Here is a 25,220-nt window from a genome sequence, read left to right on the forward strand (position 1 = left end):
TGATTCCACAACTGCTCAACAGACTCTAAACAATATATATTCAAAGAGAGAGAAAACAAATAGTTGTTCTTTCTACTAATGAAAGTTGAGAAGGAGTATGCAAATTATAGATTAGCTTGTACTTTCGGTAAGTACTTTTTAGTAGTCACATAGGAAAACACGAACAAATTAAGTTTTCAGGAATGCTAAGCACTCCTTTTAAGCCAGAGAGAACCTGGTGGAAAAATCCATTTCTAATAATTCTGTTTCTGCAGGTCCCTGCGGGTCTGATCACACGTGTCCACCACCCCAAAATTCTGCATGGCTTAATTATGCACAGGTGGCTTTCTCAACTCCATAGAAGAAGCACTGAAGTGCAATGTACGAGCAAAGGACTTTAAAAGAGACCAGAAACAGTGATATGTTTCTTCTTACAGGGACAGATTATTCATAGTTACTGTCAAGCAAGCCCAGAGTTTGATGGCTAAAAGAAAAAAAAAATAAACAAAAAAAAGAACCCAAGCCCTTTCTTTCAATAGTTTTCCTTTCTCCTTCCCATGTATATCCTTCAGCAACCAGCCCAATTAAGCATGCAATGAACAAAGTTCACCTTGCTGTATACATTTAAAACCACTTTAAATTTTCATGCAAAAGTACAGAATGAAACCCAAACAATTATGGAAATCTCAGCCTCACCCAACTGATGGACCAGGTAGAAAAGAATGAAAAATAAAAGGAATTCATCTTCAGAAACCAGTTTAATTCTACCAAGGGTTATTGTATATATAATGCAATATAATTGTATAGTTAATTCATGACACCATTAACTAATGGGGAGTTTAGTTGTGTATTTTTGTGCCAACATGTCTGAATTGCTTTAAAAACTATATTTAATCTCAGTTTTCTAGTGTTAATAATTCTCGTTTTGGGAATAAATAAATTTCTGTAGTTACAACCTATTTACTGTGCTGCCATAACACTTAGGGCCACTAATCATGTACAGGAATATGCTATGTTAGATGATGTAAAAACATAAACCAAAAGAGTGCAGCTTCAACACTGTGAGCAGGCAGTGAATAGAGAATTATGAAAAGAAAAAGAGACATGAACAATCAATATGGCAAGTACAAGGCTTGGCATGTCAGCTTTCAAATTGAGTTACTGGACTTCAAAAAATATCTTTTCCCCACCTGAAAGGGAGAATGAAAGAAAACATAGAGCTATTTTTCCCAAAACAAAACAAGTGGGTGATGGAAGCTGGTGTCAGGAATTGTTGAGAGTTGTCATCTCATAATGAATCATAGGGGAGGGAGTCCAAGAATGACCTTGAAAACAGATCAAGACAGAAAGTAAAGAGACATGTGGTCAAAATTACTGGCTAGGGAAATTATCTTTGCTGTTGTATTACAGGAAAAGGATTATTTTTACACTTGACATGACTGGTACACAAATACCAGTCTCCTAACTCAAATAAAACGTACCTTTGGCAGGGACGCTTTTATTAGGAGTGAGAAGGCACCAGGAACAGCATCCGTGGCCAACACCCTGCCCTGCCCTGCAGTTTACGCACCCCGCACCACGGCACAGGAACATGGCTCGGGTTCAGGGCTGTCACCGACCCGCCGTGTGCTCTGCCCACAACCTGGACAGGGTCCTATGTCAGGACATCGGTGAGCGGGCAAAAGGAGGAGTCAATCACCAGAGGAAAATAGTGTTGGGGAAGTGGGGAGAGGACTGGAAGTGGCTCCCCGCCCTCCAACATTGCCTCTGAAATGGTGGGGCAGCCGTACATGTAATAACATCCAGTGCTGTATTTTATCAATGCAATTAATCTAAAGGGAGAGGAGATTTTTACGTCACAGAAATGCCCATTAACGTGAAACAGAATGATTTTGCTCTTCGCTCTTCGTATTTTGACTCAAACCCTAGAATTATGTCAGTGGCCTACTCGGATCCCACAGGCAATGATCGCACAGCGGTCACAGGAGTAACGCGGATTGTCACCCACTGCGACTGGCGGCGGGCGATCCCGCACCGAGACAAGGGTGACACAGCAGCGATTCGAAAATAAACAACCCACTGCACGTCACCAACACCCCGCTGCCTCTGCCAGCGCAGGAAGCGGGGCATGAGGGGGCTGTGAGGGTTCTGAGGGTGCTGTGGGGACTTGTGAGGATCCTGAGGAGGCTATGAGAGAATGTGAGGGCTTTGAGGGGGGCTGTAAGTCTTTGACGTTTTTGAGGGGCGGTGTGGCGGCTATGACAGAGTCTGTGGGTATTGTGAGTGGGTTCTAGAGGCTGAGAAGATCTGTGGGGTCCGTGAGGGCGACTGAGGCAGAGCCCCGGGGTCGGACATGGCGCCCTGAGGGGAGTCACGCGCAGCCCCTCACGCCGCCCGCCTTCGCACCGGCCGCTCGCGCTGGCGAGTTGTTTACTTCCTCTGCGGCGCGAGCTCCGCCCCCAACCCCCCCCGCGCGCCCTCCCCCCCGGCCAATGGCAGCCGCCGCCAGCTCCGCGCGCTAGGGGCGGGCCCCGCCCCGAAGGAACTGGGCGAAGGCAACGTCAGCCGGTAGTGTTCGTCAGCCGGGGCTTTGCGCTGATTAGGCAAACGGCCTGCCCATCTTCTCAGTGCCCCTCCTTCCCCCTTACTCTCGCCGCCGAATACACAGCTCCCCCGCCTTGCCTCCCCCGTCTGTGTGTGTGAGGCGCGGATTGGCTGTCGGACCGACCGCTCAACGCTCCTGCCAATCACGGTCGGCCCCGCCTCTTTCCCCTGCACAGGAAACACCCCTGCAGATCGCGGCCAGCCCGGGGCCGCCGCCGCCTCCCATTGGCCCGCCGTGTTGTCCGTCCTTCATAGCCCCGCCTCTCCGGACAGGGCGCAGCGAAGCCCGCCTCTCCTCCTTGCGCCGCCCGCTGATTGGCTCGCTGCCGAAGGACTGCCGTTTCCTATTGGCTCTGCCACTGCCACTCTGGCGCGCGGCCCGGTCGGCTCGCCGCTGCCCCCTCGCCCCGCGCGCCGGGCGCCCCGCCCGCCGCCGCCCCGCCCTCCGCGGAGTCACGTGATGTTTTCGCCGCGGTGCCGCCGCCGCCGCCGCCCGTGAGTGCGAGTGGCCGGAGCGACCGGGGGGAGCGCGGACCGGGCTGGGGGCGCAGGAGGCACCGCCCGCTTCCCATGCACGGGGCGCTTCTCCGGTGAGCGCGGATTCCCGCTGCCCGCCCTGTGCCGCGTCCCCGGCGGCACCGGACCCTGCGTGGCCCCTAAGATGGCGAGCGGGATGAATGGCCCGGCCGGCGGCGGCGGCGGTGGCGGCGGCAGCGAGGAGGAGCCGGGCGCCCGGCACACGGGAGGCGGAGCCGCGCCCCAGCAGGAGCCCGGCGTGCTCGGCGCGGCGGCGGGCGAGGGGGAGCCGGCGGCGGGCGAGGGCGGGCGCTGCCCGTCCCCTCAGCCGCACCACCTGCTGCTGCTGCTGCGGCGCTCGCCCAGCGCCTCGCTGTGCCCGGCGCCCGAGGCCGCCCCCGCGCCCGGCCGGGCCGTTCCCTCGGCGGGCCGCGGCGGGCAGCCCCCCCCGGCGGGCCGCGGCGCCGGCGAGGACGTGAGGAAATGCGGGTACCTGCGGAAGCAGAAGCACGGGCACAAGCGTTACTTCGTCCTGCGGGCCGAGAGCCACCTGGCCCCCGCCCGCCTGGAGTACTATGACAGCGAGAAGAAGTTCAAGAGCAGCCTGCGGGCGGCGGGGGCCGGCGGGGCGGCCGCGCTGTGCTGCCCCCCGCCCAAGCGGGTCATCCCCCTGTACCAGTGCTTCACCGTGAGCCGCCGCGCCGACGCTAAGCACAAGCACATCATCGCCCTGTACACCAAGGACGAGTACTTCGCCATGCTGGCCGAGAACGAAGCCGAGCAGGAGGCCTGGTACCAGGCCATCAGCGAGCTCATGAATCAGAGCAAGAGGGGCTTCCTAGAGCAGGAGGACCATGCCGATCAGCAGGTGGATGAGGATGATGAGCACTACGGGGCCACCCTGAGGCCTGGCACCGTGTTCAAGGAGGTGTGGCAGGTCAACGTGAAGCCCAAAGGCTTGGGACAAACGAAAAACCTCACTGGAGTGTACAGGTTGTGCCTCTCCAGCAAGGCCATCCACCTTGTCAAGCTGAACTCGGAGGTGCCCTCTGTTCACTTGCAGCTTATGAACATTCGCCGCTGCGGTCACTCAGAGAACTTCTTCTTCATTGAAGTGGGCAGATCTGCCTCTATTGGGCCTGGGGAGCTCTGGATGCAAGTGGATGATTCGGTTGTTGCCCAAAATATGCACGAGACTTTTCTGGATACGATGAAAGCTCTAAAGGCCTTTGCAGAGTTCAGGCCCCGAAGCAAGAGCCAGTCTTCTGGTGGTGGCAGCGGTACCAATCCCATATCCTTCATCACCACCAGAAGGCACTTGGGCAACCTACCCCCCAGCCAGACAGGCTTGCAGAGAAGATCTAGAACTGAGAGCGTTGCTGGAGGCACTCCTCCTACCACCAAAAGCAACAACTCCTATCGCTTCAGAACTTCCAGTGAAGGAGAGGGAACCATGACTAGACCTTTTAGGTCAGTGACTGGGAGCCTGATACACCTGAATACTGCAAGGATGAATCTGGGCCGGCAAGAAGGGAGTGGAAGGTACGTGAGAGCTGCTTTCAGCTCATCTTACCACACCAGGTCTGCTTCGCTGCCTGTTTCTCATTTTCCCTCTACCACAAGTCCTATCAGTGTTTCTTCCAGCAGTGGCCATGGTTCTGCTTCGGACATGCTGACCAGGCCTTCTAGCTCGTCTGTCTGTGGTTCCCCAAGTGATGGGGGATTCATCTCTTCTGATGAGTATGGCTCCAGCCCTGGAGATTTCAGGTACTTTAGGGTGAGGAGTAACACACCAGATTCCCTGGGAAACACGCCACCTATCAGAGAGGAGAACTGTCTGAGTGAGTACATGTCCATGAACAAGCAACAGGGAGATGATGGCTCAAGAGATGATTATATGGAGGCTGAGAAATGCTTCAGGAAAAGAGCTTACTCTCTAACAAAGCCAAATTCTGTGGCAGTGCAGCAGAAGACAACGCAAACTACAGCTTTGTTGGATGAAGATTCTGCAGGAACTCATGGACGATTACTTTACTCTGAAACACCAAAATTGAAAGATAACCATGAATTGGAGTACAGTGACACTAACCTTGATTCCATGTGTAACCAAAGCAGGAGTAAAGCCAGGGATGATGGGTACATGCCAATGATGCCAGGAGTCGCATCTTCTCTGTCCAGCACCAGCGATTATTTGCCAATGACTCCTAAAAGCATGTCTGTTCCAAAACAGATTAACAATTCCTGGTCACCATCTCAGGTCGACTCCCGAGGCTATATGATGATGTTTCCAAAGGGCAGCTCTTCACCTGTACGAAGTCCTTTGACTGGATTTGCTTCTAAAGGAAGTAATGAGAAGATTGTAAACAACGAGTACATGGATATGTCACCTGGCAATTCAGTTCCAAAGCACCCCGGTGATTCAAATTATATTCATACTGCTTCTGTTTCCAAAGGTTTTAGTTCATATTTTTCTTTGCCCCGAAGCTTTAAGGCGTTATCAGGACAAAATGGTGACCACAGTGAATATGTTCCAATGTCTTCACCTGGAAAACTCTTGTATGGTGCACCAGAAAACGTAAAGGGGGTCAGCAGTGAGACTCTGGCTAATGGCATCTCTAAACTGCCGACGTTGAAGGGCTCTGATGAAGGACTCGGGCAGAGCAGGGCTGCCAGGCCCACGCGTCTGCCCCTCGGCACGAGAGGGAGTAACACCATCCCCAGGATGTACGATCGCACAGTCCCACCCGAGCCAGCCAGCCCTGGTGAATACATCAATATTGATTTTAATGAGAAGGCGAGTAACACGCCCTATTCCTTATCTGCAGAAGGATCTCCATCATCTCTGGGCTCAAGCAGTGACCACAGGCAGTCACCTCTGTCTGATTACATGAGTGTTGACTTGGATGTGCAGTCACCGAAAGCAGCGAAGGAACTGTCGAACTCTCTGACAGATATTTCAATTTATGCAAGCTCCAGTATTCCTAGAAACCAACCAAACCCTGACTATGCCAGGCTTTCATTTGGTGCTGCATGTGTTAGCCCAGCAAGTAACAGGACTGATGACTACACTGAGATGACATTCAACATGGCAGCCACACCACCAAGGCCATTTGCCACTGAATCTGACAGTGCTGGAAAGATGGACAGTCCTTCTTCCATCGTTAATAGACTCTGCATCGTTGATCGATATGCTGGTAGCAGTAGCTTCTCTGTCCCTAGCTCTGACCCTCCTATAGGACCGAAGGTGATTCGAGCTGACCCTCAAGGCAGGAGGAGACACAGTTCTGAGACGTTCTCTTCTGCTGGGACTGTGACCACCTCAGCCTCTTTCTTTACTGACAGTAGCAAAAGACACAGCTCTGCCTCATTCGACAACGTTTGGTTGAAACCGGATGAAAACATTTCTGATGGTCAGGAAAACAAAATGTCCAGGGATACCTCAACTGGATTTCAGAATGGCTTAAACTACATTGCTCTGAATTTACGTGATGACCCTCTAAGCTGTGAGGCGAGTACTGCAGCACCAGCTTGCCATCTCCAAAATGGTACTTCAGGTTTGGACAGTGGAGCTTATGTAAGCATAGATTTCAGCAGATCAGATGGGCTGAAGTGTAATGCGAGAAAAGGTTTGTAACTTTAAAAGCACTTCCCTTTCATGCTTGCTTAACCATAGGAATTAGATTGTCTGCTTAGTGCTGTCTTCAGAGTGGGGTAAATGCTTTTTATAATCTCCTGTGTTATTCTAGTACAACCAGTTTTGTTGTAGTGCAGCATCTGAACCGCTGAACAGCAGTGAGAGGGGATGTGGTCCTTGGCCTAAAGCATTTATGTGTCTCTTCTAGGCAGTCAGGGGTGTTACCAAACTGTCGTCTGCCTTTTTTTTTTCCCCTTTAATTAATTTTGCTAGCATAAGCATTAATGGTATTTCATGTTGTGAATTCTTGTCCTGAGGTTATAGTAGCTCTTTTCTTCGCTTCTGTTTAGCTGTTTTTCCCTTCTTGGAACTAGATGACTCTTCATTTTTTTTCCTGAACTGAAATTTTTGTTATTTAAGACCTCAAAATGGCTAAATTTAGTTTAGACCCCTAAATTGGAGGCTTAAATATATTTAATGTTTCTTTTTAATGTAGTTGAAATACATATTACAGCTTTTTTTATGTGCAAATCTGCTCAGATTTATTTAGCTGAATCTTATGTAAACAGAACTCAGCTTTTTCCCTTGAGGGTTTGGTGGCTGCTTTTGAGCTTTGGTCCCCACAGCATCTTTGTGTTCTCTGGAGAAGCCTGAGAACTTGGCTGACCAGTGTGGAGGGGGGATCAGGCAGCTTATGGCCTTCACATTCACCACCTAGGGCTCAGCTGAGCTGTCACCTTTCCCTGGGATGTGCCTTTTGTGTAGCAGGTGAGGGGTGCCTGTGGCTGAGGAAGAGCAGGCTCTGAGCAGGGGCTTCAAGGTCTGAGACCTGCTGGGGGAGGCTGCTCCTGTCAGGCTCTCAGTGTCTGTCCCAGCAGTAAGGTAATGCAGTTTGAAGTGTACATAAACATAAAAGTGTTGCAGGTGGGGAGGAAGAGTATGGGGAAGAGGAGGGGCAGTCCTGTTGATGTGATAAGCTCTCCCGGTGGGAGCAAAGCCGGTGATTAGTGGTGTCACTGCATGTCCCCCGGCTGAGCAGCCGTGTCTGTGAGTGCTGTGCTGGAACTCTGCAGGAACAGTCATGGCTTTGGTGCCAGTGACCCACTGAACTCCTTACAGTCATTCACTCTCTGGTAGAAAACCATTTTTGTTGGAAATGATGCTTTCCCCTCTTTGCAAATGTACATATAGTCAGTAATTGTTGGATACCAGGAGGAAATATTTAATCATGGTTGGACGTTGATACTGGTCTACTGTGTTCACAGATAAAGCAGTAAGGGGGCAGGCTACTGCTGACTTTTACATTTTTAATATTTTTAGTTATAATCTTGAATGCTGAAATTTTTTTTTTCTAGTTTTGATTTAAAACGAAGTTTCTAAAAGTAGAAGGTATTGCAGGAGCTTAAAATTATGTAGCTTTTACTAGTGGAAAGTAGAAGCCTGACTCAGCTCGCATGCCATTCAGAGTCTGGCAGCACTGCTTGGGGCTGCTCAGAAATGTGTGGTTTGCCTTAGTGGTTTTTTTTCCTCTGCTTTGTTTTGTTGGTTGGAATCAAATTTAGAAGACGTTGAAAGTTGCCAGTCCAAGAAGTGCTTTCTTCCAAAGTCAGTCTTTCAGCTCTTCAAAGATTTGTCTGCTAAATCTGCAGTCAGAGGCACACTGATTGCTGCAGCTAATTTGTGTTTGTTTTTTCATGTTTTTTTTTTAAAGCACCTCCAAAACCAGCAGAATTTTAAACTTGTTCTTATTCCCCTTATATGACTAAAATCTGTATTATAAAGTATTTTTTACATAATTAGGATGAAAAAAGAACAAATATATTTTCCTTTTAGCTATATTGTAAATACTACATTGAAAAATATTTTACAAGAGATACTGTGTTTAGAAATTGTTTTTATGATAAGCATTTTGCTTGCTGTTGCTGCAGCAAAGTATCTACAGCCCTGTACTTGGGGTTTTTTCCTTCCCTATTACAAATTGCAGAGGAGTGAGAGGCATAACAGCTGCTGGCTTTTGTTGGGAATTGAAGTTTTCTGGAAATGAAATGCATTAAAAGGAGGCAGAAACAGTTCTGTGCAAAAAGCATGGGCTTTGCCAGGAAATCAAGCAGCTTTATGGTCCTAATGAGAAACACAAAATTATACAAGGCCTAACAGTCTTCTGTGAAGGCAGTGTAAAATATTTCTGGTGTATAGCAGGAGGGTAGATGGGGTGTGGACACTTATCACTTGTAGGGGCTCATGAAGGGGTGGACAGATTTTGGAATAGTCCAGGCTAAAAGCAGCTTACCAGACTTGAATTTAGTTCTGCAAATTGGTGGTGTATGTCTGTTTCTCAGGAATGACTTAAAACTCTTGATTATAAGGAAAGCTGTTTATTTTCACATATGAAATCATGTCTCTGAGCAAGCACAGTTTTAGGAGTCTGTATTCTTTAAACAGCTTATTGGTTTCTATGGTAATAAAGCTTTTATTTTAATATTTAAGTAGTTTTCTGTAATCCAGAAAAACATTTTCAGATTCCAATAAGTAGTGAAAATAAAGCTTCAGTCTTAAACCTCTTGTCTCCTGAAGAGATGTAGTATGCCTTTAGGTAATTTATATTTTGAATACTTATATTTCTAAAACTTAGCAGAACTGTATGCTGTCTTTCTTACTGCATCTCACTTTTTCAGTCTCTCTGCCTGAAAAAGTGCTCTGGTAGGTAAATCCATTCTTAAGGAAAATGTTTAGCAGATGTATTTACCCTTAACTTCCTAGAAAGGAGCTATCCCATCTGTATAAAATTCTGACAGGTAGAGAACTTCATCTCTTCTCCCTGAACCACAGTTTTAGTGGAAGGAAAACACTTCCCAGCTTTGGACTGTTTGCTTTTTGTTTTTGTTTGCTTAAGTGCATATTGTGTTCTGTGACTCAGCTGTGTTCTCCAAGCTGCCGAGGGTGGGGGAGTGATTTCCAATGCATCACTGCTCCCTCATTGTGATTCCCAAACTACTTTTGGTTCAGGTTCACTGATGTGAATCAAACTTTTTGTTTTCCCCTTCTCCATTCATGACATGTATGGAGGAGGGGGAGAGCACAAAGGTGGAATGGTAACTAGGCCTGACTTGTTATTAAACTTTTTTTAGGGGCTTAGGCAAAGCTGAGCTCAGGTTTTAGTTGATAATGATAATAAGAATATAAGATACTGATTTTCAATGCTTGCAGTTTAAGGAGGTCATTAGCAAAACAATTTCATCATGAAATTGTTACACAATATTGAAGCAAGTGGTTTGCAGTTTTGATTACATGAATCTGAGTCATGACATTTTGTGCTAGGAGTACAGAACACTAAAGCTACTTCAAACAGGGCTTAGCTAATGTATACCTTGTTATTGGACCTTGTAGAAACCAAGCAGGATAATGAGAATGGGCAGTAATAAAATGCATAATGAGTCCTGTATTATACAAGTTTCTTCAGTCTTAATTAGAAATATTATACCTTCAAAGATACCCTGGACCCTAAAACCTGTTGCTGTTTAGAGTAAATGTAATGTTCAGCTTAATAGCAGCTCAGCTATTTTACACCCACTCTTCAATCTTATCTGCTACTCTGTGGTGCTTACCTGATATTCTAGCACTATGCTATTATTTAAGATGTTCTGTGAAGTGCAGGATTATAACATAATTGTTCCTCACCTTTTGAATCTCTCCTGTTCCAGACTGGGTGAGAGTGCTGTGTATACTTTGGGAAGCTGAGAGGAAGGAAAACAACAACAGCTGTAAAGCAAAACTTATGTTTCAAATTGTCCAAATCCTTTCTGGTAACTTGCATATTTCAAATGCAAAATCTGAAAGAATATAAGGAACAGTATATACTTTAAGAAATTCAGAAGCTGAAAGTTTTAGCTATTACTAATATAGTAAATTGCAGTTTATGGGATATGAAGCAAATAACCACTCCTTTTGGGTTTCTAAGTAGTGGTTTAAAGTTTGTTTCAAACTGAGGCTCTTCTGTATTGGCAGGATACTTAAGGCAGGAGCCCATTTAAAAATAATTTGAAGAACTCTACTGCAGCACATCCAAGTGCTGCTGTGTATCCTACATCTTTGAAGTAGTGCTGGGATAATAATTCTTAAAAACCCAAACAACTCAAACCATTTTAATCTTGCTGTAACAGATGCCACTTTAATAATATTGGGTAACTTGCAGCTATGCTTAAAAATACCCTGAGTAATTTCTTCTTGAGTAGTATGTGAGCTGCTGAAGGCAGAACAGATTTTTGCCATGTGGCGTGGGAGTGAGTTAATTATGACATATTTGACCAGGAATCAGTTCAGTTTTACTGGTACTTTGGTGAGAAAGTCTGAGACAAGAATGTTCCCCTGCCACTGAAAGAGAATGCTTACTTGGAATCAGTGTTGAAATACTTCTGGAAATCAGCTTTCCAGACTTCAGATCCATAGTTGCAGCTGATGGTGGCGTTTGTCTTTTTGGAAGTCTAAAACCTTTCCCTTGTAGCTGTCTAGTAGGTGAAAGCATTGGCTGCAGGATGCAGGGAGGTCTGGGAGTAATCCACCATGGGTTCCGAGTGCTTTTTGTGGTTGTTTTTGGGTTTCTTTTGGTTTTTATTTTAAAGTCTTCTGTTGAAATCTTAAAATGCATTATTACCCTTTCACTCTTCCCTCTACAGCTTCACATTTTCCCCTCCTTCCTTGGTGTCTGAGGGCCCCTTGTTCCCCTGTAGCTGGGGCAGCAGGTTGGAGCTGCAGAGGGTGGGCAGCGCTGTTTGGTCTTTCCAGAGGCTGTGTTCCAGCATGTGATTACTGGGCTGGTTTGTCACTAGGTATTTCTTTGGGGTTTTTGTATGTCCAGTGGTATGTTAGCAGTAGGTAGAGTTTGGGTTTGCTTTTCTCTGCATATGGTCTTTTTTTTATGAAAGGATCTTTAATACGTTTTCGTCATTTTGATTGCTCGGGGGAGGATTTATACCTTGAGGTTTTGGGTGGTACTAAAAAGAGCTTATAGTACTGTGTTGTACCTTGGTGTGTGTGTGCTCTGTTTGTGGGTCTGTGGCGCTCCCAAAACCTTGCTGAATTCTGTTGATTGCACTAACAAGTTTGTTTTTCTGAGCTGAAGAAGGAAACAAACTCCAGAGTTCTATTTTAGCTACTGTTGTGATCAAATGTGGCATTCTTCAGCTCAAAGGAAAATGGTGTGATAAAACTGGAAGGCAGGTGTGAGAGAGTCAAACTCTGGAGCCTGAGGATGTACTGTTACTGCTGTTTTCTCTTTAAAATGGCTTGTTGTCTTACAACACAACCTTAAATGGTGTGCAATGACTTGGCTGGAGAGCTGCTTGATGGTCCACCCTGAAAATTTGCTCTTTAACTTTTTTCAGTTCATGTTCTAAATATTCTCAACAATCCTATGAGAATACAAGTTGCACAGGGTGCACTGTTGTCTTGCAGGTTTAGGCAGTGACAAGGGAAAAATGGAGAAGTGTGTTCCAGTTTTAATCAAGCCCTGCAACTCTGTGAAGGTCACTCAAGCTTAGGGATGGGTTATGATTTACTTGAGAGGCAGAGCTGTGATCAGGAAGGGATTTCTGACATACTTGAGGGCAGTGGGAAGACAAAGGTAAATGAGCCTGACTCATCAAAGGCATTTCAGAGGTGTTCCTAAGTATCTTATCTAAATGATCTTGAACATATTTAAGTGTTTGGATTTGTGGAGATTTTGCTTCAGGTGTAGCATAACCCCAGGAGCAACAGGGTTAGTAGACTTAGCAAGAATTTTCCGCCCTCTTCAAGCCATGAGCTGTATCTTAAGGGCCAGAGGTTGCTTTTGCTTGTTTCCAGACATTATTTTTCTGTTGATTTAGATCTATGGTTGGATGCAAACCATTGAGACTGCACCTGTGTGTATACATGTGTTTTCTGTGCCAGTGACTTGTGAGTTAAGTGTGAGGTCTAATCTTTTTTATTCTTCCAAGAAGAGAGGGTGTTTGAAAGAAGTGGCTTATACTGAAATTACTATAGTTAAGATTTGGCTGTAATTCCAAGGTAAAGATACAATTTAATGTGACTCAAGGAAACTGAAAACTTTAATAAATTACTACTAAAGGTAAATAGGGGTTGTATTCACTGCATAGTATATGTATGTTATGAACTTCTATAAATACCAAACTGAATTATTATTTAGGGCATAAATAGATAAGAATAGTACTTCCTTTTTGCTAGGGTATGAAAGGCTGATAAATATGCTGCCTACTTGGAGGAAGGTTCCTTTTTTATTAGAACAGAATTTTGCAGAAAGATGGAGAATATCAAAATGCCTTTTTTTTTCTTCTGAAAATTGTAGGAAGTAATATTAAAAGGGCTGCAAAAAACCTATTAAAATTGGTTTCTGAATTTATTGAGGCACTGTTGAGGGATACTCTGCTTCCACAGGGAATAGTGTGATTCTGTTCCTGTACTCATGCTGATCCAGTTTGCTTTTTTGTTTAGGTTATTGTTGACCAAATGAATTAGCCATGTAACTTTTTTTTCCTGCTGGATAGCCTGAACCTGAAGGATTTTTTGGAAACTAGTGCTTCTTGTTACCCAGATCTCTTAGGCTAGCAAGAGTTTGGGAAGTTCTTAGTGACAGTGAAGCAGATGTTGTATCATGGATAAATATGTCCTGATTGCATACCAGCCCAAGCAGAGCTTTTCTTGAGGGCTGTGGGATAGGTCATTTGTATGAAACCCCTGTTCAGGCTATTGACAGGTGCTGGCATTTCTGTTTCCTGTATGGAATTATTTTGAATCTTTAGTTATCTGTTAGAACAATTTGTAAGCTCTTTGCTTTTCCAGTAGTACATTGCTCCATAACAACATTTGTTTTTTGTTTGAAATTTTGTGTGAAATGCTTTGGGAGGCCTTTTTTGTCTATATTTCACTGTGTGATGTTTTTTTGGGTGGGTGGGATTTGTGTTTAGGTGTTTGTAGAACAAGATGTTTTTAAATTGCAGATTGTGGTGAACAGGAAATTAGTTAGAAATGAGCTGAAAAAACGAACAGATTTGATCTTGAGGTCATTCAGACATTATTACAACAGTGTGTTAATGAATGCATGTAGCTCCAGACAGGATCTCTACTTGTTGTGGAACCTGAACAGGTAGACAGGATGGAGGTCCCCATATGGTGCCACAAATGTAAATGTGTTGGTCCCTCTCCTAAGGAGCTTACAATTTAAAGATGAAACTAAAGAGATGGATGAAACCTAATGTGCTGGGGTGGAGAGGAAGATAGAGATCAAGGCTGCTGCCATTGGCAGAGTCCAGATAAGAGCCTGGAAGAGATAAAAGGCTGCTGAGAGTGGTTGTAGGAGAGAAAGCTGGTGTAGGCACTTGGAAGGGTATGCACATGGCAGGGAGCAAGGGAAGGCAGTGTTGTAATGGTTTAAATGACTTGAAAAGGATGAGGTGAATGTCAGAACACTGGCCAGGATATTAATCTTGGTAAGAGGAATGTGGGCCAACATGTATCTCTTAGTTAGGAACACGTCCCAGTGTTTACTTCTCCCTTTTAGATGTAGAATGTGATTTTTTTCCCCTGTTTTTATTTATTTTTCCTTTCTGTAAGTTCATTTTCCTGCAGACCTGTGGCTGGTAGATTTGGTGTGAGCAGGTATGCATACCAGAACACAGGACCACCCACTGCAGCATCCCTGGGCAGATAATGTGGTGTCTGGGGACTGGGGCCTCTGTTCTTGGCGAGACTTTGCTCCAGAAGCAGCCAAGCTGGTGGAACTGCCTTGCCATTACTACTGGCTTGTTCTTGGGGTGTTTTTAGGTGGCATCTCTGAGTTTCAGGCAGTCTTGTATTCTAGCATTGGAGAGAAGGCACAGTGGGGCTTGGAAGATTGTCACCTTTGGGATTTGTAACCAATGTCCCAGAGCATTTGGAGCCCATCTCTGGGTCTGCATGGGACCTGCTCATTGCTGCTGGGTGCTGTCAGCTGCAGGAGTGACACCTGTAGAGGCTGGAGTGCAGCACAGTCACTTTCACTGCAGAAAGTGCCTTTATTTCTGTGTCTGTAGATCAGGTTGAACCAATGCTGCAGTGGTTTTGGGTAAATCTGGAAGTGGTGGCAGCATCAAGGCTTGATTCACTGTTGAGGGTATGAGTGATTGAAGTGTTAATGTTGATGTGTTCCACAAGGCAGACCCTAAACAAGAGTTGGACACTGTTGATTAAATGTTGTCTGTGTTTAGAGTAAGTTTAACTCTGTCCTTGTCAGCTCCCAAACTGCTCCTGGAAGCTGAAAGTGCAATCCTTGGCTCTTGGGCATGTCCTGAGGTTTGAGAAGATGTTGCTTCACACAGGCAGTCCAATCTGAACCTTTCTTTTCCACTCCTGTGTGAGTCAGGCTTTGGGGTGTCCTAATATTAATGGAGAGTCAATAATGTAGAAATTAGGAAATGTGAAAAATTGATGCGTGCCACTGCTCTGTGTGACAGCAGAGAGTGACTGACAGCAAGGATCTGTTTATTTTTCTGTGCTGGCACACATGAGCCTGCACAGGTGTGTAACTGTGTAGGTATTTGGCTGTGTAGTAACTTTTGCCTTTGACAATCATTTATGGCACTAGAGGTGAAAGAAAAAGGTGAATGCTTGCAGGTGTTGAGGTCTAAAGTGGTTGAGAAGAGGGAAGGGATGAATTGCAACAGGTGAAACTCATGTAGAAAGGAAGTTTTGGGAAAGGTGGTTTGGAAGGTGGGGAGCTGTTTCATTAGTCATGAGTGACCCTGCCCTTTCTCTTGCTTGTGTTCCTAAGAGCAGCTTGGCTCACTCCAGCCCCAGACCTGTGCCTGCAAGCAGACACTACCCAGCAGAGGAAGAGCAGGGCAGGTGTGTATAATGTGTGTATAATACCTCCCACAAACACACACCCAAGCCTCTGATTTTCTTTTTTTTTTTTTTTTTTCCCAGCTTGGGGGATTTCTTGGGCCCAATGAAGTTTGTCTGTTTTATAATTCAAGTCTGTTTTATAATTCTTTAATCCAAGTACTTTTCCAATCTCTCTCTGATCCTGTGTAAACTCCTTGTATCCCCAGCAGCCCCCAGTCCATCAGGACATGCTGCCTGCAGTCCTCTGTGCATTTTGGACCCTGCTCTGCACCAGCTTAGTTTGGCAGCCCCTGGTTTGTGCAGAGGAAGAGATAACAAATCTTATCTTTTTTCTCCAGGCCACTTAGGATTGTGTAGATGCTGTGCCCTCTGTGCCTTAGGCTTGTCCAGAGTGTTGTACCACATGCAGTGTGGACCTGTGCTGTAATCTGGGCTTTTAAAATTTCCTGTTATGTTCTCTGCAGGCTGAAGGGTTCTTGTTACCAGTCTGTTCCTCACTGGGAAGTTGTGTCACACCTTGCAGGAGTTTTCTCTGCACTACTGAAAGTTCCCAATATTCCAAGTCCTTTCTGGATGCAGGAGGCAGGGCTGTGTGCACAGAGGTGTTTGCTGTGGCTGGTTTCTCTCCTGTTTGTAGGGCTGTGTGCACAGAGGTGTTTGCTGTGGCTGGTTTCTCTCCTGTTTGTTTCCAGACAGTTCATAATGCCCACTTTGCAGCAAGAGCACAGACAGGAAATATTCCTCTCTGTTGGCACTCAGGGCTCCTGACCTTTGTCACGGGAGCAGAGGGAATTGCAGCAGGTGGTATTCTCAGAAGCCACACAAACAACTTTGTTTTTTTTTGGCTAAAATTTACCCATATTTTCTGTGGTTCAGGTCAGGTGCAGTAACTCACACACTTGCTGAGAGAATGCTTTTTCAAAAGCAAAACCTTTTTTTTTTGATTCTTTTGCAACATGAGAATCTGAACTTTTGAACTGTGTATTTTGAGGTGGAAAAGAGTAAATTTTTAGTGTTGTTGTGTTATATTGTAATAGAAATTTAGTTTAAAACCTCCAAACAAACAAACTCAAAAAAGTCTCCAACAACTTCTTGTCAAACTGTCCAGTGCAATTTGAGTTGGTATTAGACCTCTGCCAAAACTGCAGGCAAGTTTACTAATTCTAGGAATAGTATCAGCAGCAGAGATGGCATTAGGGAGTGTGCATACAGCCTTCCTAGAAACAACCCTGCTGTTTATTCCAACAGGAAAAGAAGCCACTGTTGCAAGAGATAAGGCATTTCTGCTAAGTGAGGAGAAATTATCTGAAAGCATGGGAGAGGTTTTTAGCTTGTAAAATTGCTGAGCACTAATAGTAGCAAACCCATGTTTTGAATGAACAATTCTGGGATATTGTTACCAATTGCTGTGTTTAAGTAGTTTACCCAGTGAAAAGTGGGTCATGCAGCAGGGTTTTCTTTAACCAAATTTTGTGCTTTTTTTTGCTTGTGGAAAGTCAGTAAAATTATAGGTTCAGCATATATTAGTTAGCTGATTTTGAGCAGCATTAGTCTGTTGTTGGCTGGAGAAAGTACATGGAGTATGTGCTTGGTGGGCAGCAGGTAGGTGAAGAGCTGGTCAGATGAGGATGTCTGTGTGTCAGGGCCTTGTTTGGGTCACCCAGGCACTGTAACTCACATGTGAGGGATGCAGCAAGTGGGTCAGGTTTTGATTTGTATTTGTAGACTTGGTGTCTGCCAGGTGCAAATTAAGAAATTTGGCTTCTCTCAAGTAACTCTGCTTGCCTCTAGCAAGGTCTAAAGCTATGCCATTAAAATAAGAATTCCAAGAAATAGGATAATGGCATGGGATAGAATCTGGATTTGGTAAAATTTGGAGCAAAAGAAAAATTTTCACTAATTTGTGAAGAAAGTGTTTGGGCAAATGAGCCCTCCCTGGCCTGCCTGCCATGGGAGAGCTCCATGTAGAATTCACTGCTGTGCTCCTGCCCCAGCCTGGCTGCTGCACAAAATGCTTTTGGATGCCACATTGTGTCCTGAGGTTGTGCTGGGTTTAGTGCTTTCCTGAACAACAGGAATATTGTGTGGCTGTGTGCAAAAAGTCTAGGGCTGCTCTGCTGCTTTTGATCTGCATAAATCAGATTAATTCTGATTTCCCCCTAACCTGAAGTTCAGGAAATGGAGAACTTCAGCAATGTTCTCCAGAAAGCATTAAGCTGTCTTAGTCTTTGACATAGAGATTTTAATAATTTAATTATCTTAAATTAATATCTTCTGTAAGCAAAGCTTTTATCCTTTTAGGAATCAATTGCAGAATTATGTCAGTAAAAGCCTTTCCTGTAAGAACAGGTATTATTTAGGATGGATTTCTTGGAGAGAATTAGGGTATGTCTGCTGTGTTCTCAGAACCTCTCAGTATGTTTCAAAGTGTCCTGACTTGTATGGCCTTGATAATTCAGAGGAAATGAAGTGTAAATTCTGTATATTCTCATCTCATACATTTTCAAGTGGAACACACGGGGTTTGCATCTAATGAATTACAGCTGATTTATATCTCTGCCCCTAATTTTTATAAAACTATGTGATTTTTGCATAGAAAACTTGCAGAGTGCTTTCTCAGTATGTTCCTTAATTTTAAATAGAACATCTTTCAGCAATGCTGCCACCCTGCTTTAAATATTTGCCCCTTAGTTTCTCTTCTGCCTTGTGATCTTTTCCCTCTGATTGTTCATCAGCAAAATTCAGAAAGCTGCCTGTAGTTTTATAATCTGATCCCATCTTAAACTGATGAACTGAAATGGAATTGTGTAATGAAGAGAATGTTGCTTCAGTTTTCCAAACTCTGCTTCTGTATTTGGTGTGATGAACTTTGAAAATGTTTGGATGCTGTCTAGACTTGTTTTCCATATTAAACATTGATAAGAAGATGAGTTTGTATTATTGTCAATAGTCTGAAGCAGTAGAGCTCAATTTTGAATAAAGGCTGAAGCTTTTGTGCAAAATCTATTAATAGAGCTGAAGTTTGGATAGAAAAGCCCAGTGTAGGGTGCAAAGCAATGCAAACTACTTAGAGTAGTATATTTCTGGGCTGCCTTGAAAGGTTTTTTGCAGAGGTTTTTTTGCTGCTTGTTTGTTGTCATGATCAGTTATCAGATTTATATTTTTTTTTGACTGTAGATTTTCTTAGAAGAGCTTGTGACTGTCCAGGAACAGCTGTGTGTTTACACTGCAAAAAGTTCTGTCTGATCTGGCTACCAAGCTTTACTTGGTGGCATTTGTGTTTGAGAACTTCAGGGGAATGCTGGGTTACTCTGTGAGAATGTCCCTCTTGTCTCTGCTAGTTCACATCCCATAATTTGTTTATCTTAAAGAAGAGTTTCTTCATCCCATTTTCTGTCAACTTCCTTTACTGTTCAGTCAGTGCTGAGTTAAATCCATTCATATGGGATCTGGTATGAAGTGTTAATCTGGTTTTTATTGTTGATCAGCAATTCTCATATCTGTACTATTAACATAGGAAATTGATGTCTAAGGAGTCTTACATTGAGACTGAAATAAGATTATTCAGCTTCACAGAAGCACTGCTGTTTTCTTCAAGCACTGCATGGCCTCATTAGGTTTCCTTCACCAACTGGTTAATGAAAAAATGGAAGCAGTTCAGGTGTGGGAGAGAAGAACCATCAAGAAGCTTCATGTGCAAGTTCTTTTGCAAACTCTGAAAATAAGGCCCCGTGACCCAGCCCAGCTCCAGGGATGGGGGTTTGGGAATCCTGCCAGGGCTCTGCTCTGTCACTGACTGCACAGCTGCCTTGGGCTGGGCTGCAGACCCCACTCAGCCCTGGCTGCAGCCTCCACTGCTGTGACAGGGCATTTCTGGGATGCTGGAGGCTCCTGCTGGGTGACCTGTGGGCCTTTGGCTGGACCCCTGAGGTGGCCCTTGGGAATGGTGGTGGCTGCAGCACTTTGTGGGAGGGATCTTGCAAGACTTCGGTCTCCTCTTAGATTTCAGATGAAATATTTTTCTTTTATGTGGTCAAGTTTCACAAGTTGCTCTTAAGCCTTTTCTGTCTGAGAAAAGATACATGATAAATGTGATATACATGTATATGTATCTGCTTGATACTTTCATACCAAAAAAGTACTGATGACTCAGGACACCAGCCAGCTGTACTGCTCTAACTGCAATATTGCAATTTCCAGCTTTAATAAGGGGATTAGAGAAGTGGTGACAACCAATAGCTCCATGTATGGAAGACTCAAGGCTTTATGGAATGATACCAGCTTGTAGGTGATTATGTGAAACTCGCTTATGTTTATTTACAGTTCACACGATTCTGTTTTACCTTAAAAATGGAGAAGAAACATGTTGAAGTGTAGTTTCTAATCATGGAGGCAGGAAATTAATGAGCTCTTGTTTAGGATGTGCAGAGTTTTGGGAAGAGGAGATGCTGCAGGGAGGTCCCAGGCTTTCTTCTGGTTTCTGATCAATTAATCTGTGCTGTTTGAGGTCCTGCCCAGAGTTACCTGATGCTCTTACTTTAGAATTGGTTGCCATGCTGCTTCAGAGAATTAAATTCAGGCTTGGGATTTTTTTGCTCATAAGCCCTTCCCCTTCCCCTCCAAATATCTTAAATGTAATTTGGCATTAGTTTATGAAAATTTTCAAAACACTTTAGGTGTAAATACTGAGTTCTGCCATATGGGATTGTCTGATTCGAGCAACTGGGCCTTTGCTCTTCAAAATGTTTTGGGGATGTGCTTGGAGAGATTAGAATAACTTGTCAAACAGCTTTCAGGTGTGTCTTGTGTGGAAGGTGTGGAGGAAAAATGTCCTGACAAAAGCAGAGACAGTTTTTGAAGTTCCTTTTATGTGAGCTTACAGGTCCACAGCAAGGAAAGGGTGGGGGGTTGCTGGTAAAGTTAATTTTTATTGAGTATAAGTTTAATATAGAAGCTTTAACTGTTTTAATGTTTGACTTGCATGCATCACTGAGGTGTGATTCATTGCAAGCTGTGGTGCATATTTTCATTCTTTGGTCTTACAACAAAACAATATTTTTCTGAAGAGGAAAATTATTTCAGAAGTAATAGCTTCAGTTGGCTTTTGTGAAAACAAAACCATTGCTGACCACATCACGCTCTGTGTGTTCCAAGCAATAGCTTTTTGTAGTGAAATAACACAAATGGAGATTCTCAAGTTGTGGGTGTATTTTGGCTGTTTCTTCCTTTAATTGAGGAGAACTAAGTTGCTGTATTTTTGAAATGACTGAAATGTTTTAACAATGAAACACAGCAGCCTGCACCTTGGTGAGGGCTGTGTAGGATTAAAAGGGAGTTTCTCCTGAAGTGGAAGCACCCCTCTATACTTCCACACTGCTGCCAGCCCTGCCATTGCCTTTGTCCCTCTGTCTCTGGAGCCACAGGCAGCCCTTGCTGAGTGCTGGGATGGGGCAGGGCTGCTCAGCTGAGCTTTGGTCTTTTTTCTGTTTTTTTAGCTTTCTTATTTCTTTCAGAGGGAGAGTACTTTTAGCTGGACAGAAGTCAGAATTTCTTTAGCACAGGGTGGAGTTGGTGTGTGCATACCTCATGATTGGTTTGTAAGTAACCATACAGGTTTGCATTAGTACACATAATGCTTGTTCTTTACATGGCCATCTTTTCTTTAGCATATCCTTGGAGTAGAGGCAAGGAAGAGCTATGAGATCTTCAGCAGTGAGATGTAGCTGATGTCCTTGTGACCCATCAGAAGAGCATGGGCAGGATTAAGCCCTGAGACCCCTTCCTCAGTTCCAGGGGTCTGTGCTGCCATTGCTGTGCTGTGTAATGAAGTGTTCCCATATTGCAGCTCAGGCAGCTCCCAGAACAGGGAGAGAGCTGGCACTGTGTGGCTTTGAGGGAAAAAGTGGCTGACATTTCTGTATCTGTTGTTTTCTTGAGCCTAAATCTCTTGCACTCGTTGTTTCTCAATGAGAGCAGCTGGCTGTTTCCTTCTTCACTGCACTGCAGGGAAACATCCTGCAGGTATGTACCTCCAACCCTGAGAGAAGGTGGGCACAGACACCTGCCTGACAGAGGACAGTGCCCTCAGTCTTGCCTGAGAGGACAGAAATGATGGAAGAGTCTCCAGTGTGTCTCAGCTGGGAGAGTGTGATTCACAGTAGCCCTCCAGACTGAAAATTGATGTTCACGTTGGCTCAGCTGGGAGCGGAAGGGGTTTTGTAGAGAGCTGGAAAGTGACTTTTTATATGTTCCTCATTTGTGTTCATGTAACTGCAGAAAGCATTTGCATGCCCTTCATCACTTTGTCTTCCATGTCAGGAAACTCCTGAGTTGCTCTCACCTTGGCATGTGCATGGTTAATTGCAAGTCTGATGTTGTGCTTTGAGGGCAGGCTCCCTCCTGTTTTCATTTGTGCCTCGTGGCCCATCTGTACTTTCCTGCAATACAAGAGTATTTTTTTGCCCCTCATTTTAGCAAGCACTTGGACTTCTGCCTTTTCCAGTCAGTTTGGAACCCCTGAAGAAGGGAGCTGGCTGTAGCTGTGTGCTTTTGTACTTGGGTGTTGCCTTTCAGTGAGACTTCCTTCAAAAAGGGACGAGTGTGCTGTGAGGTGTTTCTAATGAGAACTAAATAAAGCTTTTTCCTGAAAAGCTGAGGACAGGGCACGCAGCTGTCAGGACTTGCTGCTCCCTGCTTGGAGCAGGCACTGCAGGAGTGTTGGTGTTGCAGCTGTGCCCTGCTGGCAATGGAGTGTTGGCTGCAGGGTCTGTCACACCTGGTGAGGCACTGCTGGGGCTCTCTGTGCTGCACAGTCCTGGCAGGGCAGTGGGGACAGTGCAAGGGAGCTCTGAGCCTTGGGCTGTCCCAGCATGGGCTGTCCCAGCATGGGCTGGCTGCTGCCCCAGTTCCTGTCCCATGTACACGTGTCACTGTGGCTGCAGTGACTCTCCAGTGCTTGTTTCAGGCTCCATGGTTCTTCCTTCCCTCAGGATCTCTGGAGGGTTGGCAGCTGGGAGTGTCCCCTCCCTCTGTGAAGGACCTGTGTTCTGCAATCAGCAGCTCTCACTCCTGCAGTGATAAGCTCCATGTGTTCTCCTCCCTAGAAAACATTCTTCTCTGATACAACTTACAACTGAAATGTCACTGACTTTTTTTTCCCCCCCTTCTTTCTAGACTGATTGCATTGCCACGGAAACCATTGTTGGAAGAGAAGACTTTTCTGCTGGTGACTCCAGAAACTGTGTGGTGCTTTTGGAAGCAAAGCTCAGCTCCAGCCGGCTACTTTCATTTCCACCAGCACGGACATAGACACACATCCTTCTCATTAGTTTTTTTCACAGACATCGGGCTCTCTACAATTGAATTAATTTGAATTGACGTTTTTTCATAGCTGTGCTTTGGTGATGGAATTTGGTCTTTCATGTCATATCTATTTGGGAGGCAGTGTGAATGCTAATAGGAGATCCCTGTATGTCCCTTTCTTCTTCCTGCCTCTCTTGTTAATTTTTAAAAAAAATTTATATTCTGAAAAGTCAAAGCTGGTTTCTGATTGTCTGTTTAACATGGGTTTTACTTCTCTGGTACATTAACAAGTGGTTAGCTTAAAACATGTATTGCTTAGAAATACTTTGGCAGTTCAGGATTTTTCCAGGTGACTGGGCAGAAGGAGGGAGGGAGAGGTGCACATTAGCTTGAGAGGTGAACTCGTGGGACTGGATGGGTCTGCGAAAAAGAGACCTCTTCTGCCTTTTTTTCTTTTTTTTTTAAGGTTTTGCTTTTATGGTACAAGAGGTATTTCTTGAGCATAGGCTAGAGGCTTTTCAGTCAAGTGTCTGTCAGAGCTTAAACGGAAATTTTTTTTTGCTCAGAATTCTGGTATGTACAAAGTAGGATTAATGGGCTGGTTGTCTTGTAGATTGTTTTTGTTCTTGTTAATAATTATGAATTGTGTAAAATGAGGTTTTTGTTCATGGATTCGAATGGAGAACTGCGGAGTCGTATCCAATGTTTGTGACTTCTGCATTAGACTTGTCAGCTGTAGCTTTTTAAAGGGAAACCACCCTAATTGATCTTACTTTCAACCAAAGTCCCACTTTTAATTTGGGACTATTTTTGTTCTTTCTTTCTGGCATAATGGGGAAATAAAGTAAAATGTTAGCTCATCTATTGTCTTTATCCCACTGACAGAAATGTGAACAATGACTATTTGACATTTTTTAAAATAAGCCCTGATTTTTCTACAATTTAAGTGCTTTACTCTTGTACTGAATTTTTTTTTGGTTGAAATGAGTTTAGCTTTTTAACACTGCAATGAACTTAAAAGAGCATGACACTAGTCATTGGTACATGCAATGGATTATAAAAGGCACTGATGATTGCTAAAGGGTTTCAAAGTGGTACACAAATCCTCATGCTGTACTGCACCACACAGCTGGGAATCCTCCACATGTATATTGTACAACGGATGGGCCAGGCTGCCTCACTCCAACAGCCAACCTTCACATTGCTGGTACAGTTTGTGTAACAAATCAGACACTGTCAGCTTGGATTGTTCAGTGACGTGTACCCAGATCTATTTCTGAGTAGTAATGAAATGTACATGTCACTAAAATACGAGGTGATTGTTGTGGGGTTCTTTTAGGAAACATGGTACCAATCAGTTTACACAGTGTCTAGTGACAGGAAAAACTGTTGCTACAGGGTTTAAAAGCACAGACCTGTTTTTGATTCTGGAAGAGAAGTTTCAGTTGGTACAATTACTTGCTGCTAAACATACAGGAATTAAAAACACGACCACTTTTACAGACCATGATACTGTCTTGCCATATAGCTGTTGGTTGGTCTCATAAATGAATAATGCAATACGTAGACAGCTTTTTATAAAGCTTTACATCTTTTCTAAGAAATCAAAATTTGGTGAAGATAGTTCTAAACATTTAATGTGAAAGGAAAAGGTTGTTTTGAAGAAATTTGTTACATACTTATTTCATATTAGAGTCCCTGAGGCTGCCATTGTACAATATACAGCACTGATTTAATACATGCTGAATAAATAAGTAAATGGGTAACCTCAAGTATAGTGGTACAAATACTAATAGGTACGGCATAATAAATATGCAATCTTTTTGAATCTCTTAGTTTACAGCAACTAATTTATTCAGTATTGTGCTGGAAGAACATTTTCAGATGATGTAAAACATATCACTATATATACTACCTTCCAGCTACCCGTTTATGCTGCTGTATAGTACGAAAATACCAATGATAGAACAATGTTTGTCTTGTAAATTTAATTTGATATTGGACAGTTATTGTCTGTACAAACTAAAACATATATGGTTGAAACTGTTCATTATATTTGCTATTTCTGCTCCACAGATCTGTTTTAAAGTTGGGCTGATTGATCTGGCTTTGTCTTCCATTGTAAATATTGTTCTGTTGTTTTCTTTGTAAAACACATCGCGTTTGCGGTTTTGGGAGACTGGCTTGAAGCTCTGTATAGTGTTTATATTTATCTGACTTGGCTTTCCATAGAGCTACTTGCAGTAAATACGTGTTCATGTAGCTCTGTGTCTGTGTTTTATTTTTAAACAAACTTTTGGTTTTTCTG

At 44.2% G+C, this 25,220-nt stretch overlaps 2 protein-coding genes across 2 annotated transcripts in view; one reads left to right on the plus strand and one right to left on the minus strand.

Annotated features, from left to right (window-relative positions):
* NXT2 (nuclear transport factor 2 like export factor 2) overlaps positions 1-1,754 on the minus strand; it is a 52,149-nt gene extending 50,395 nt beyond the window's left edge. The window contains exon 1 of the mRNA XM_063170555.1: positions 1,461-1,754. The gene's annotated coding sequence lies outside the window, so the exon portion shown is untranslated. The remainder of the gene's footprint in view (positions 1-1,460) is intronic.
* Positions 1,755-3,229: 1,475 nt separating this feature from the next.
* IRS4 (insulin receptor substrate 4) lies at positions 3,230-25,174 on the plus strand. The gene is made up of 2 exons (XM_063170552.1): positions 3,230-6,725; positions 22,784-25,174. Exons 1-2 carry the CDS (start codon positions 3,245-3,247, stop codon positions 22,786-22,788), a joined length of 3,486 nt encoding a protein of 1,161 aa, XP_063026622.1. The 5' UTR covers positions 3,230-3,244; the 3' UTR covers positions 22,789-25,174.
* The last annotated feature ends 46 nt before the right edge of the window (positions 25,175-25,220 follow it).

The sequence above is a fragment of the Melospiza melodia genome, chromosome 16, assembly GCF_035770615.1.
Source record: "Melospiza melodia melodia isolate bMelMel2 chromosome 16, bMelMel2.pri, whole genome shotgun sequence".
In the NCBI taxonomy this organism is placed as follows: Eukaryota; Metazoa; Chordata; class Aves; order Passeriformes; family Passerellidae; genus Melospiza; species Melospiza melodia.